The 15,772-nt window shown below is 53.0% G+C and overlaps 1 protein-coding gene across 1 annotated transcript in view; it reads right to left on the bottom strand.

Moving 5' to 3' along the window:
- LOC147598498 (TBC1 domain family member 24-like) overlaps positions 1-15,772 on the bottom strand; it is a 197,496-nt gene that overhangs the window by 178,657 nt on the left and 3,067 nt on the right. Inside the window, 1 exon segment of the mRNA XM_086762293.1 lies at positions 15,163-15,321. Coding sequence (XP_086618419.1) covers positions 15,163-15,321 — 159 coding nt within the window.

Raw genomic sequence — 15,772 nt, 5'->3', positions numbered from 1 at the left:
TGATAGTGGCCTGGACTCTATCACCTTTTCAAAAGTGGTAACAGCATATCCGGAATGTCGCCTTCCATTTAACATATAGCTGCTTCCGTCGGTGAACCAATGTTCGGCTCCATCGACAGGGACATCTTTAAGATCCGTTCGACTAGAATACATGGTTTCAATTGTTTCCAAGCAGTCGGCTCCCCGATGTTCCCATCAAGGAATGAGGCCGGATTGATGATGTTTGTGGTCACGATTTCAACATCATCCTGTTCAACCATTATAGCTTGATATTTCAGGAACCTTTGTGGGGAAAGCCAATGCCCTCCTTTTGCTTCAAGGACCGCAGATACAGTCTGGGAAACTAGGACAGTCATTTTCTGGCCTAGAGTGAACTTTCAGGCTTCTTGAATGTTTAGAATGACAGCTGCTACTGCTCTCAGACAGCTGGGCCACTGTCGTAGTTCAGCCCCGATCGGGACCAGACTACACAGTCTCTCTCTCACTCCCCCCACCCTCCGAGAGAATAGGAGGAGATGATATAAGAAAAACGGCTCGAGGTTTGAGATAAGGACGGGAAGAAATTTGTAAAGTTACCGTTACAGGCAAAACAGACTCGACTTGGGGAAAAACACTCATTTATTTCTAAAACTAGCAGGAGAATGAGACAGGGAACAAGATAACCTCCCCCCACCCCTCCCTCTTCCCGGGCTTAACATTATCTCTACTACCTTCCCCTCCCGAGCGGCATGGAGGGGGGGGTCGGGGGCGGGGGGGGGGAATGGGGGTCGCAGTCAGTTCATCACGCGTTGTTTTACGCCTCTGTGTCATCGTCGGGGGAAGAACTCCTTGCATTCCTCCTCTGCTCCAGCGTGGGGTCCCTCCCACGTCCACAGTCCTCCGTGAAACTGCTCTGGCGTGGGTCATCTCTTCCACGGGGTGCAGTCCCTCTAGAACAGCTGTCCCAGCGGGCCCTCCACGGGGCACAGCCTCCTTCAGGCCTCTACCTGCTCCGGCGTGGGGTCCTCCACAGGCTGCAGGTGGATCTCTGCCCCTCCGTGGACCTCCATGGGCTGCAGGGGGACAACCTGCTCCACCATGGTCGTCACCACGAGTTGCAGAGGAATCTTGGCCAGGAGCCGCATTACTCCTCCCCCTCCTCCTTCACTGACCTTGGCATCTGCAGCCATTCCTCACAACAGGCTGGCAGACGCCTCTCAGGATCCTTTTTACATCTTATTCACTTCAACTGCTCAACTCCTCTCCACTTCTTGCAGCCAGGCTGGGCCGAGTTGGGCCCAGTCGGCTGCCCGGCGGGAGGCCAGAGGGTGAGGCCTGCAAGGCCCACAAGGCTCGCGCTTCCCCCTCTCTGCCCCCCCGCTCAGCTGCTTCACATCTCTCCCTTTTTTTTTCTGTTTCTCCCTTCTTAAATATGTTATCGCAGAGGTGTTATCACAGAACATTCTGCTACCAATTGGCTTGGCCTTGGCCAGCAGTGGGTCCGCTCTAGGCCCAGCCAAGTCCACTGAACAAAGGGGAGCAACTTCTAGCAGTTTCCTACAGAAGCTACCACCTTAGGCCCCCCCACTAACAAAACCAGAACAGCCACCCTTTCGCAGCGGCATCCAGCTGTTTGGAGAAGTATGCTACCGCCCGTCTGTATGGTCCCAAATCTTGTGCCAATATTCCTAGTGCCATTCCTTGTTTTTTGTGGGAAAATAGAAAAAATGGCTTACTCACATCAGGAAGTCCCAATGCTGATGCCGACATCAGGGCTTTCTTCAGCTGATGGAAGGCTCGATCTGACTCAGCATCCCACTGGAGATCCTTTTGGTTAGCTGCTATCAGGGAATAGAGTGGCTTAACAGGCAGACCATAATCACATATCCAAAGTTGGCACCACCCTGTCATTCCTAAGAATGTCCGTAGTTCCTTTATAGTTTGTGGTCGGGGGCTTTGGCATATGGCCTCTTTCCGGGCTTGTCCTAGGATCCGTTGTCCGGCACTGATCTCGTACCCCAGGTACATGACCTGGGGTTGTAACAACGCCTGTGCCTTTTTCTTAGAAACCCGATATCCCTGTAGTCCCAGGAAATTTAACAGACTCACGGCCCAAATGACACAGGATTCTTTAGTTCTGGTTGCAATAAGAAGGTCGTCTACATATTGTAACACCTTCCCTTCTTCTGATGGTGGTTCCCATGATTCCACGTCCTTTGCTAGCTGATTCCTCAAAACTGTGGGGCACGAGAAGTGCCTGCTCCGGAGGCTTCTTGCGAGCAGCGCTAAAAGCACGCGAACATCGCGTTTCTGTGCTTTCCTGAACAGCTTGCGCTGGGACAGTTACAGCCGTGTTTTGCAAGCTGTCCGGGGTTCTCAGGCACTAAAAGTGCGGATGTGTGGCGACTGTGCAAGACGAGAACCGGCTGCTCTGAAAGCCCTTCCTGCTCTTCACGTACGCTTTCTAGCAGCTCTACGGACACACACACGTCAGCCTCTTCACTGTCCTACACAGCTAGCACGCTGGCAGTTACCGTCAACTTGGAAGCAGCCGCGCAGAAGGCAGTCGCCCTGCAACCGGCGAACAGCGCATCATCGCGGCTACACGCGAGCTGGCCGCACTCGGAGCTTTCGCGGCTCTTCTCTCGCTCTTTCCCGCAGAGCTCCGGCGATGCACAACTCGAACTGCGAAAGCCGCAATGAGCTTTGTGCAAGCTGCGCAGAAGAAACAAGGCACTAAACCGGCAAATGTCCAGCTAATCTCCAACGTGAAAAGGGTCAGCAAGGAAAGCTCTTGCTAACAGCCCAGAAGCATTGCGACGCTTCTCTGGATGATTTGCCCACCAACACTTCACATCAGCTCAAGCCGGCTGCCCGGAGGAAAAGAGGCTAGGAAAGATCGTAGCAGGCACGGTTGTTGCCGCACGAGAAGTGCCTGCTCCGGAGGCTTCTTGCGAGCAGCGCTAAAAGCACGCGAACATCGCGTTTCTGTGCTTTCCTGAACAGCTTGCGCTGGGACAGTTACAGCCGTGTTTTGCAAGCTGTCCGGGGTTCTCAGGCACTAAAAGTGCGGATGTGTGGCGACTGTGCAAGACGAGAACCGGCTGCTCTGAAAGCCCTTCCTGCTCGTCACGTACGCTTTCTAGCAGCTCTACGGACACACACGCGTCAGCCTCTTCACTGTCCTACACAGCTAGCACGCTGGCAGTTACCGTCAACTTGGAAGCAGCCGCGCAGAAGGCAGTCGCCCTGCAACCGGCGAACAGCGCATCATCGCGGCTACACGCGAGCTGGCCGCACTCGGAGCTTTCGCGGCTCTTCTCTTGCTCTTTCCCGCAGAGCTCCGGCGATGCACAACTCGAACCGCGAAAGCCGCAATGAGCTTTGTGCAAGCTGCGCAGAACAAACAAGGCACTAAACCGGCAAATGTCCAGCTAATCTCCCACGTGAAAACGGTCAGCAAGGAAAGCTCTTGCTGCTCTTCACTCGCTGTTGCTAACAGCCCAGAAGCATTGCGACGCTTCTCTGGATGATTTGCCCACCAACACTTCACATCAGCTCAAGCCGGCTGCCCGGAGGAAAAGAGGCTAGGAAAGATCGTAGCAGGCACGGTTGTTGCTGCACGAGAAGTGCCTGCTCCGGAGGCTTCTTGCGAGCAGCGCTAAAAGCACGCGAACATCGCGTTTCTGTGCTTTCCTGAACAGCTTGCGCTGGGACAGTTACAGCCGTGTTTTGCAAGCTGTCCGGGGTTCTGAGGCACTAAAAGTGCGGATGTGTGGCGACTGTCCAAGACGAGAACCGGCTGCTCTGAAAGCCCTTCCTGCTCTTCACGTACGCTTTCTAGCAGCTCTACGGACACACACACGTCAGCCTCTTCACTGTCCTACACAGCTAGCACGCTGGCACTTACCGTCAACTTGGAAGCAGCCGCGCAAAAGGCAGTCGCCCTGCAACCGGCGAACAGCGCATCATCGCGGCTACGCGCGAGCTGGCCGCACTCGGAGCTTTCGCGGCTCTTCTCTCGCTCTTTCCCGCAGAGCTCCGGCGATGCACAACTCGAACCGCGAAAGCCGCAATGAGCTTTGTGCAAGCTGCGCAGAAGAAACAAGGCACTAAACCGGCAAATGTCCAGCTAATCTCCAACGTGAAAAGGGTCAGCAAGGAAAGCTCTTGCTGCTCTTCACTCGCTCTTGCTAACAACCCAGAAGCATTGCGACTCTTCTCTGGATGATTTGCCCACCAACACTTCACATCAGCTCAAGCCGGCTGCCCGGAGGAAAAGAGGCTAGGAAAGATCGTAGCAGGCACGGTTGTTGCCGCACGAGAAGTGCCTGCTCCGGAGGCTTCTTGCGAGCAGCGCTAAAAGCACGCGAACATCGCGTTTCTGTGCTTTCCTGAACAGCTTGCGCTGGGACAGTTACAGCCGTGTTTTGCAAGCTGTCCGGGGTTCTGAGGCACTAAAAGTGCGGATGTGTGGCGACTGTCCAAGACGAGAACCGGCTGCTCTGAAAGCCCTTCCTGCTCTTCACGTACGCTTTCTAGCAGCTCTACGGACACACACACGTCAGCCTCTTCACTGTCCTACACAGCTAGCACGCTGGCAGTTACCGTCAACTTGGAAGCAGCCGCGCAGAAGGCAGTCGCCCTGCAACCGGCGAACAGCGCATCATCGCGGCTACACGCGAGCTGGCCGCACTCGGAGCTTTCGCGGCTCTTCTCTCGCTCTTTCCCGCAGAGCTCCGGCGATGCACAACTCGAACCGCGAAAGCCGCAATGAGCTTTGTGCAAGCTGCGCAGAAGAAACAAGGCACTAAACCGGCAAATGTCCAGCTAATCTCCCACATGAAAACGGTCAGCAAGGAAAGCTCTTGCTGCTCTTCACTCGCTCTTGCTAACAGCCCAGAAGCATTGCGACTCTTCTCTGGATGATTTGCCCACCAACACTTCACATCAGCTCAAGCCGGCTGCCCGGAGGAAAAGAGGCTAGGAAAGATCGTAGCAGGCACGGTTGTTGCTGCACGAGAAGTGCCTGCTCCGGAGGCTTCTTGCGAGCAGCGCTAAAAGCACGCGAACATCGCGTTTCTGTGCTTTCCTGAACAGCTTGCGCTGGGACAGTTACAGCCGTGTTTTGCAAGCTGTCCGGGGTTCTGAGGCACTAAAAGTGCGGATGTGTGGCGACTGTCCAAGACGAGAACCGGCTGCTCTGAAAGCCCTTCCTGCTCTTCACGTACGCTTTCTAGCAGCTCTACGGACACACACACGTCAGCCTCTTCACTGTCCTACACAGCTAGCACGCTGGCAGTTACCGTCAACTTGGAAGCAGCCGCGCAGAAGGCAGTCGCCCTGCAACCGGCGAACAGCGCATCATCGCGGCTACACGCGAGCTGGCCGCACTCGGAGCTTTCGCGGCTCTTCTCTCGCTCTTTCCCGCAGAGCTCCGGCGATGCACAACTCGAACCGCGAAAGCCGCAATGAGCTTTGTGCAAGCTGCGCAGAAGAAACAAGGCACTAAACCGGCAAATGTCCAGCTAATCTACCACGTGAAAACGGTCAGCAAGGAAAGCTCTTGCTGCTCTTCACTCGCTGTTGCTAACAGCCCAGAAGCATTGCGACGCTTCTCTGGATGATTTGCCCACCAACACTTCACATCAGCTCAAGCCGGCTGCCCGGAGGAAAAGAGGCTAGGAAAGATCGTAGCAGGCACGGTTGTTGCTGCACGAGAAGTGCCTGCTCCGGAGGCTTCTTGTGAGCAGCGCTAAAAGCACGCGAACATCGCGTTTCTGTGCTTTCCTGAACAGCTTGCGCTGGGACAGTTACAGCCGTGTTTTGCAAGCTGTCCGGGGTTCTGAGGCACTAAAAGTGCGGATGTGTGGCGACTGTCCAAGATGAGAACCGGCTGCTCTGAAAGCCCTTCCTGCTCTTCACGTACGCTTTCTAGCAGCTCTACGGACACACACACGTCAGCCTCTTCACTGTCCTACACAGCTAGCACGCTGGCAGTTACCGTCAACTTGGAAGCAGCCGCGCAGAAGGCAGTCGCCCTGCAACCGGCGAACAGCGCATCATCGCGGCTACGCGCGAGCTGGCCGCACTCGGAGCTTTCGCGGCTCTTCTCTCGCTCTTTCCCGCAGAGCTCCGGCGATGCACAACTCGAACCGCGAAAGCCGCAATGAGCTTTGTGCAAGCTGCGCAGAAGAAACAAGGCACTAAACCGGCAAATGTCCAGCTAATCTCCAACGTGAAAAGGGTCAGCAAGGAAAGCTCTTGCTGCTCTTCACTCGCTCTTGCTAACAACCCAGAAGCATTGCGACTCTTCTCTGGATGATTTGCCCACCAACACTTCACATCAGCTCAAGCCGGCTGCCCGGAGGAAAAGAGGCTAGGAAAGATCGTAGCAGGCACGGTTGTTGCCGCACGAGAAGTGCCTGCTCCGGAGGCTTCTTGCGAGCAGCGCTAAAAGCACGCGAACATCGCGTTTCTGTGCTTTCCTGAACAGCTTGCGCTGGGACAGTTACAGCCGTGTTTTGCAAGCTGTCCGGGGTTCTGAGGCACTAAAAGTGCGGATGTGTGGCGACTGTCCAAGACGAGAACCGGCTGCTCTGAAAGCCCTTCCTGCTCTTCACGTACGCTTTCTAGCAGCTCTACGGACACACACACGTCAGCCTCTTCACTGTCCTACACAGCTAGCACGCTGGCAGTTACCGTCAACTTGGAACCTTTTCATTACAAGTTATTGGTAAGTTGCAGCAAAATATTGTAAGCCCAATCACAATTCCAATTAAACAATTGGTCATTTTAGGATTTAGTTGGTCTAGTGGATTAGTACAGCTACTTCTGTAGATAATGTACTGCCTTTGGTGACCTGCTAAAATGGGTTTTATATTTCCTATAATAAAATGACAAATAAGATATAAACTGCACCGATGACAGATTTGGGCGAGATTAGTTACTGGCCGGTCCCGGTTTCTTTGTCCGGTATCGTTTGCTGTGGTGTCCCTCCGGTTCACTACTGCACTGTTCCCGCCCTTATCCGTTCGAACAAGTTTAAGTCTCAAGTCTTCGTTGTTGTCTGGAGTTACTTTCCACAAGGTTGCAGAGGCTCTCTTGATCCGAGTATGGTGCATCCAGGAGTTCTGTCCCTTTACCTTAATTGCTGTGTAGGTGGTGAGGAGGACTTGAAAAGGTCCGGCCCACTGTGGTTCCAGAGTTTTTTCTGTAAGAGACTTAACATATACATAGTCCCCTGGTTGTATATCGTGAACAGGCCCATCCAGACCCCTACGACGTGTTCCCATTGCATGTTTTTCAATTCTTTTTAATTGTTTGTTTAGTGCCACCATATAGGAGGTCATTATTTCTTCACCAATTTGTGAAGACGTTCCCTTTTGTACCCCATAGGGTCGTCCATATAGAATTTCGAATGGACTAAGCCCTTCTCTTGCTCTTGGTCTGGTTCGTATTCGTATAAGAGCTAATGGTAAAGTTAGATTAGTTTCCTGACCCAACTTGACAATCTGTTGTTTGATTGGGTGATTCATTTTCTCCACCTGGCCACTTGATTGTGGTCAGTAAGAGGTATGTAATTGCCACTCTATCCCTAGATGGTGGCTAATTGCTTGTACTATTCTGGACACAAAATGTGGTCCTCTATCCGAGGACATTACTGCTGCGACTCCAAACCTAGGTACTATTTCCTGGAGCAGTATTTTGGTTACTTCCCAGGCTTTAGCAGTTCCGCACGGGAAAGCTTCTGGCCAGCCTGAAAAGGTATCCGTAAGTACTAATAAGTATCGATACCCCCCTTTTCTAGGGAGTTCTGAGAAATCAATCTGCCAACGTTGTCCCGGACCATTCCCCTTTCCGATTTTTTCAAGTTTCGGCCCTTTTACAACTTTAGGATTAGTCTGGAGACAAAGATCACATTGTTGAGTTACTTGTCTAGCGGTAGTGCATAAGTTTTGCGCTATTATGTTCCTGATGAGATCTTTATATAGGGCTTCTGCCCCCCCCTCCCCCCAGTGTCTTTTTCTATGTTCTTCTCGGACTACTGACCATGTCATGTAGGAGGGAATTACTACCCTCCCGTGTGAGGGGTAGTAATTGGCCCACCCTTCCTCATTATATGACCCCTTTAGATCATTAATAAGTTTGCCGACTTCCTTTGTGTATTCTGGTTTACCTTCTAGAAATACCTGTCCCTCAGGTATTAGCGCACCCTCTACCTCGATTGTTTCTCTAGCTGCTTGTTTTGCTTCCCTATCTGCCAGCTCATTTCCTCTTTCCAATTCTGTGCTCACTTTCTGGTGTGCTTTAATATGCATAATTGCCACCTTTTTGGGAAGTTGGACTGCATTCAGGATTTTCAAAATCCCTTCTGCGTGTTTGATGGTTTTTCCATGAGAATTTAACAGTCCTCTTTCCTTCCATATTGCTCCATGGGCATGTACCACCCCAAAGGCATATTTAGGGTCAGTCCAAATGTTTACAGTCCTTCCCTGGGCTCTCTCCAGGGCTCAGGTAAGGGCTATGATCTCAGCCTTTTGGGCTGAGACGTCGGCTGATAGTGGCCTGGACTCTATCACCTTTTCAAAAGTGGTAACAGCATATCCGGAATGTCGCCTTCCATTTAACATATAGCTGCTTCCATCGGTGAACCAATGTTCGGCTCCATCGACAGGGACATCTTTAAGATCCGTTCGACTAGAATACATGGTTTCAATTGTTTCCAAGCAGTCATGACTCACCGGCTCCCCGATGTTCCCATCAAGGAATGAGGCCGGATTGGTGATGTTTGTGGTCATGATTTCAACATCATCCTGTTCAACCATTATAGCTTGATATTTCAGGAACCTTTGTGGGGAAAGCCAATGCCCTCCTTTTGCTTCAAGGACCGCAGATACAGTCTGGGAAACTAGGACAGTCATTTTCTGGCCTAGAGTGAACTTTCAGGCTTCTTGAATGTTTAGAATGACAGCTGCTACTGCTCTCAGACAGCTGGGCCACTGTCGTAGTTCAGCCCCGATCGGGACCAGACTACGCAGTCTCTCTCTCACTCCCCCCACCCTCCGAGAGAATAGGAGGAGATGATATAAGAAAAACGGCTCGAGGTTTGAGATAAGGACAGGAAGAAATTTTTAAAGTTACCGTTACAGGCAAAACAGACTCGACTTGGGGAAAAACACTCATTTATTTCTAAAACTAGCAGGTGAATGAGACAGGGAACAAGATAACCTCCCCCCACCCCTCCCTCTTCCCGGGCTTAACATTATCTCTACTACCTTCCCCTCCCGAGCAGCATGGAGGGGGGGGTCGGGGGCGGGGGGGGGGAATGGGGGTCGCAGTCAGTTCATCACGTGTTGTTTTACGCCTCTGTGTCATCGTCGGGGAAAGAACTCCTTGCATTCCTCCTCTGCTCTGTTGTGGGGTCCCTCCCACGGGCCACAGTCCTCCGTGAAACTGCTCCGGCGTGGGTCATCTCTTCCACGGGGTGCAGTCCCTCTAGAACAGCTGTCCCAGCGGGCCCTCCACGGGGCACAGCCTCCTTCAGGCCTCTACCTGCTCCGGCGTGGGGTCCTCCACAGGCTGCAGGTGGATCTCTGCCCCTCCGTGGACCTCCATGGGCTGCAGGGGGACAACCTGCTCCACCATGGTCGTCACCACGAGTTGCAGAGGAATCTTGGCCAGGAGCCGCATTACTCCTCCCCCTCCTCCTTCACTGACCTTGGCGTCTGCAGCCGTTCCTCACAACAGGCTGGCAGATGCCTCTCAGGATCCTTTTTACATCTTATTCACTTCTCATCTCCTCTCCACTTCTTGCAGCCAGGCCGGGCCGAGTTGGGCCCAGCCGGCTGCCCGGCGGGAGGCCAGAGGGTGAGGCCTGCAAGGCCGACAAGGCTCGTGCTTCCCCCTCTCTGCCCCCCGCTCAGCTGCTTCACATCTCTCCCTTTTTTTTTCTGTTTCCCCCTTCTTAAATATGTTATCGCAGAGGCATTATCACAGAACATTCTGCTACCAATTGGCTCGGCCTTGGCCAGCAGTGGGTCCGCCCTAGGCCCGGCCAAGTCCACTGAACAAAGGGGAGCAACTTCTAGCAGTTTCCTACAGAAGCTACCACCTTAGCCCCCCCCCCCCCAACAAAACCAGAACAGCCACCCTTTCGCAGCGGCATCCAGCTGTTTGGAGAAGTATGCTACCGCCCGTCTGTATGGTCCCAAATCTTGTGCCAATATTCCTAGTGCCATTCCTTGTTTTTCGTGGGAAAATAGAAAAAATGGCTTACTCACATCAGGAAGTCCCAATGCTGATGCTGACATCAGGGCTTTCTTCAGCTGATGGAAGGCTCGATCTGACTCAGCATCCCACTGGAGATCCTTTTGGTTACCTGCTATCAGGGAATAGAGTGGCTTAACAAGCAGACCATAATCACATATCCAAAGTTGGCACCACCCTGTCATTCCTAAGAATGTCCGTAGTTCCTTTATAGTTTGTGGTCGGGGGGTTTGGCATATGGCCTCTTTCCGGGCTTGTCCTAGGATCCGTTGTCCGGCATTGATCTTGTACCCCAGGTACGTGACCTGGGGTTGTAACAACACCTGTGACTTTTTCTTAGAAACCCGATATCCCTGTAGTCCCAGGAAATTTAACAGACTCATGGTCCAAATGACACAGGATTCTTTGGTTCTGGTTGCAATAAGAAGGTCGTCTACATATTGTAACACCTTCCCTTCTTATGATGGTGGTTCCCATGATTCCAAGTCCTTTGCTAGCTGATTCCCCAAAATTGTGGGGCATGAGAAGTGCCTGCTCCGGAGGCTTCTTGCGAGCAGCGCTAAAGGCACACGAACATCGCATCTCTGTGCTTTCCTGAACAGCTTGCGCTGGCACAGCTACAGCCGTGTTTTGCAAGCTGTCCGGGGTTCTGAGGCACTAAAAGTGCGGATGTGTGGCGACTGTGCAAGACGAGAACCGGCTGCTCTGAAAGCCCTTCCTGCTCTTCACGTACGCTTTCTAGCAGATCTACCCACACACACACGTCGAGCCTCTTCACTATCCTACACAGCTAGCACGCTGGCAGTTACCGTCAACTTGGAACCAGCCGTGCAGAAGGAAGTCAGACAATTACTCCAACACCGGAAGTGCCTGCTCTAAAAGTTCTTGCTGCTCCTCACCGACTCTTCCCACCACAGCTACAGGCTCAGAAACATTGAGTCTGTGGGCTTTCCTCCACCACCAGGACTCTGACACTTACCATCACCTAGAGCTGCTGCACAGTGAGAAATAAATCTTAAAAATCACGAACGTCAGACGATTGCTCCAACACCAAAAGTGCCACCTCTGAAAGTTTACTGGTGTACATGGTGGCAAAAGTCAGAGTCCTCATTGTCTAGGAAAGAACGGAGCCCCAGTGTTGCTGGGCTTGTAGATGCGGTGGCAAGAGCCACTGAGGGGTTTTCAGAGCTGGCACTTCTGGTGTGGGATCTATCGTCCAACGTTCATGATATATAAGAGTGTTTTCACTGGGTGGCCATAAGTGCACGGTGGTAAACGTTGGAGTGCTGGTGTTCTAGGAAATCTCGCAGTCCCAATATTTGTGAGCCTGTAGATGCGGTGGCAAGAGCCGGGCAGGAGAAGCAAGAGCTTTCAGAAATGTCACTTCTGGTGTGGGAGCAGTCTTCTGACGTTTGTGATTTTTAAGATTTTTTTCAAAAGGGACTGCTGAGTTGAGGTGATGGTAGATGTCGGAGTCCTGGTGTCCCAGGAAATGCTGGATCCCCAATGTTTGTGAGCCTGTAGATGTGGTGCCTAGAGCTGGTGAGAAGCAGCAAGACCTTCCAGAGCTGACACTTCTGGTGTGGGAGCAGCTGTCCGACATTCATCATTTTTAAGCTGTGGTTTAACACTAGGCGGACAGCTCGAGCTGGTGTTAAACATCGGAGTCCTGGTGGTCTAGGAAATCCCGGAGCCCCAATGTTTCCTGGCCTGTAGATTTTTTTTTACGCCTGTAGATCTTTACCACCCTGTCCTGGTGGTCTAGGAAAGCCCGGAGCCCCAGAGTTTGGAGCCTGTATGTGCGGTAGCAAGAGCCGGTGAGGAGCAGCAAGGGTATTCAGAGCTGGTCACCATGTAACAAAAGGTTCAGGATTTTTAAGATTTTTTCCCACTGAGCAGTAGGGACTGTTTCTCACTCCTTACAAATGAGTCCTTCGTCAGGAAAAGAAAAAAAAACAGACTTCCTCTTCCATTAATTGTTTCTCTAAGCTATATGGGTACGTGACTATGTTTTATAACTGTATTCTTGTCCTGGTTCTGGCTAGGATAGAGTTAATATTTACCTGAGCTGGGTGGAGTACTGAAGCTGGTAGCCCCTATGGCTGGGATAGTTAACTAATTAGCTAACTGCTGGGGCTCAGTATGTAAGTGAGGAGGGTGGTGAAGGGAGCTTCCTGCTACTTGGAAGAACCTAGGTGTGGAGATTTGTTGTAAGCCATTATACTATATTTGTATTCCATCACTGTTTTGTTTTCTTCTGTCATTACTGTTAAATTTACTTTTTGTTCAATCTCAACCCACGGGTTTGGTTTTTTTTCCTGGTTTTCTTTTGTTTACCAAATCTCCCCCTGTTCTCTTGGAGGGTGGGGGGGGAGTGAGAGAGAGACTGCGTAGTCTGGTCCCGATCGGGGCTGAACTACAACAATTCTTTAAGAGCATACATATATAGTTGTGATTAACTTGTTGTCCCCTATATCAACCCCCCCTTTTTATCACACTAAGTAAATTCTTTTACTTAAACAGTTTCCCTGAATGATATGAAGCATCATACATGGTTTTGTTTAGTGATGGGGGGGGCCTAAGGTGGTAGCTTCTGTAGGAAACTGCTAGAAGTCGCTCCCCTTTGTTCAGTGGACTCGGCCGGGCCTAGAGCGGACCCGCTGCTGGCCAAGGCCAAGCCAATTGGTAGTAGAATGTCCCGTGATAACGCCTCTGTGATAACGTATTTAAATAGGGGAAAACAGAAAAAAAAAAAAGGGAGAGATGTGAAGCAGCTGAGCGGGGGGCAGAGGCACAGAGCGGGAGGCGCAGGCCTTATGGGCCTTGCAGGCCTCACCCTCTGGCCTCTCGCCAAGCGGCTGACTGGGCCCGAATTGGTCCGGCCTGGCTGCAGGAAGTGGAGAGGAGAGGAGAAGTGAATAAGATGTAAAAAGGATCCTGAGAGACATCTGCCAGCCTGTTGTGAGGAACGGCTGCAGATGCCAAGGTCAGTTCAGAAGGAGTGGGAGGAATAATGTGGCTCCTGGCCAAGATTCCCCTGCAGCCTGTGGTGACGACCATGGTGGAGCAGGTTGTCCCCCTGCAGCCCATGGAGGTCCACGGAGGGGCAGAGATGCACTTGGAGCCCGTGAAGGATCCCGTACTGGGGGAGGTGGATGCCTGAAGGCAGCTGTGGCCCATGGAGGGCCCGCTGGGACAGCTGTTCTGGAGAGACTGCACCCCGTGGAAGAGATGACCCATGCCGGAGCAGTTTCAGGAAGGACTGTGGCGTACGGGTGGGACCCCACAACAGAGCAGGGGAGGAATGTGAGGAGTTCTTCCCCCAACCATGAAGCAGTGGTGTAAAACAACGCGTGATGAACTGACCGCAATCCCCATTCCCTCTTCCCCCTCCTGTGCCACTCGGGGCGGGAAGGTAGTAGAGATAATGTTAAGCTTGGGAAGAGGGAGGGGTGGAGGGAGGTTATCTTGTTCTCTGTCTCATTATCTTGCTGTTTGTAGTAATAAATGAATAGTCTGTTTTGCCCGTGATGGTGCCCTTCTTCTGATGGTGGTTCCCATTGGCCTGCGGCCAGCGGTGGCCGCTCTTCTGAGCCTCTTGTGCCGGCAGCTGGCCCGGGGGAGCTCGTGGAAGGACAGCAGCAGAAACTCATAATCGTGTAGCTCAAACAGCTTGAGTGTTTGTGCAGGAACGGGGCGGGGAGTTGGCTTACGGGACTTCTCAAGCCGTCATTTTTGCTTGGTGAAGCAAGTAATAGCTCAGATAAATCCAAACACGAAATCCTCCCACCCTACCCTCAGGCAGCAGGCTCAGGGGGACACTTCATGGGGGGAGTTTACCAAACAAGCTTGCTTTTAATCTGGATGTGTTTTGTAATCTGGGCTCTGCACCCCGTGGCTGCCTTGGAAAGGTTGCAGGGCTGTGCTTCCCGGGGTGTGGCTGCAGCACCGTGCCGCGGGGCGCCCGCTCGCCCCTCGTGGGCTGGAAGGGCACGCTAGGGGTGCTAACGGAGGCACTACCATCGCAGCCCCACCTTCAAACACCGCCCTGAGAGCCACGGACGGCGTGGGCCATCCCGCATCCCTTCCCGGTCGGCAGCGAGCTGCATCTCCATGGAGAAATGCCCCGGCACTGAGCGTTGCGGGGGTGCCCCTGCTTCCCACCGCACCCTTCGCTCCATGGCCATGGCAGTGGGTGTCACTGGGCCCTGGCTTGTCTCCAGCGCTGACACGGGTCTTTCTATTGCAATTTTGGGCATTGGCCACAACACTTGGGCTCTCTTAACTTGAGTTTAGAGGGTTTGATGTCTTCTGCATCGCAGGATGTTCCTGCTGTCTACCCCTGTCCTGAGCTGTGCCTGGCCTTTGAGTGCAACCTCTCAGCTTAACGTGCTCCTGCAGAGGAGCAGGTTTGGGTTTCCTGCCTGAAAACATTCATGCAAAGGCAGCCGCAGCCCACTGGAAGGCTTTTGCAGCTTCACGGGTTGGGAAGTCAATGGCAAACTCATCTTCCAGCTCAGTTTTGAGCTGCAGCACGGATTGCCATGTCCAGCATCCACCCTGTGCTCCGTGCCACTGGGAACTGGAGCCCTGGAGATGGTGTGCCGGCTGGACCTGGCCGACCGCAGCCTGGCATGGCGTGGCGCAGGGGACATCCCCCTGTGCAGTGAGCGCATCCACAGGGCTTGATGTTCCCAGTGCTGATTGCCGCCTGGCTGGGCCCCAGCCCTCTCCCCTACAGCCAGCACAGGCCCAGACCACACTCAAGATGTTGACATGAGACCAAGAGAGTCCCTGAGAGACCTCAGATGTACCCCATGGACACCACATGTTGCTTCTTTCTACACCACCAACCTCCACCCACTTTTACGCTCGTGCAACCCAACCTGACCCGGCGGGCAGCTGACACCTTACCTCTGCAGGCTGCACCCATCTTCTGAGGTGGAGAAGAGCAGCAGCGGGGCGAAAAGGGAGAAGCGCTCAGGGATCCAGGACCAGATGACGCGCATCTCCTGCGCCGTTACAATGCTGGAGCTGAAGTTCTGCATGTCGACGGCCAGGTGGAAGGACTGCCTGTGTGAGGGAGGGTGCCCGTTACTGCCGAGCTAGGGTGCCTGTCTGCTTTTAGGGGTGCAGACACCACGCATCAGGTTTTGTGGTGCTTTTTGCACCACGAGCTTTCTGTTCATATCGCTAGCTCTAAGTGTACAGTGCCTCCTAACAGGGTCCCCCAGGAGAGGCTGAGAGGCACCCAGCATAGCCAAAGCCAAGGGAGACACCTGAAGATCCCCCCACGCTGTAACTTGTGGTTTAGAATCATAGAATCATAGAAGGGTTTGGGTGGGAGGGAGCATGAGAGGCCATCCAGTGCAACCCCCCTGCAAGGAGCAGGGACATCTCCAACCAGATCAGGTTGCTCAGAGCCCCGTCCAACCTGGTCTGGAACGTTTCCAGGGATGGGGCATCCACCGCCTCTCTGGGCAACCTGGGCCAGTGCTCCACCACCCTCAGTGTAAAAAATTGT

This window comes from Chlamydotis macqueenii, chromosome 18 (genome assembly GCF_036417535.1).
Source record: "Chlamydotis macqueenii isolate bChlMac1 chromosome 18, bChlMac1.mat, whole genome shotgun sequence".
Classification (NCBI taxonomy): domain Eukaryota; kingdom Metazoa; phylum Chordata; class Aves; order Otidiformes; family Otididae; genus Chlamydotis; species Chlamydotis macqueenii.
The sequence above is the reverse complement of the archived record's forward strand: the minus strand, read 5'-3'. Positions and strand labels throughout refer to the sequence as shown.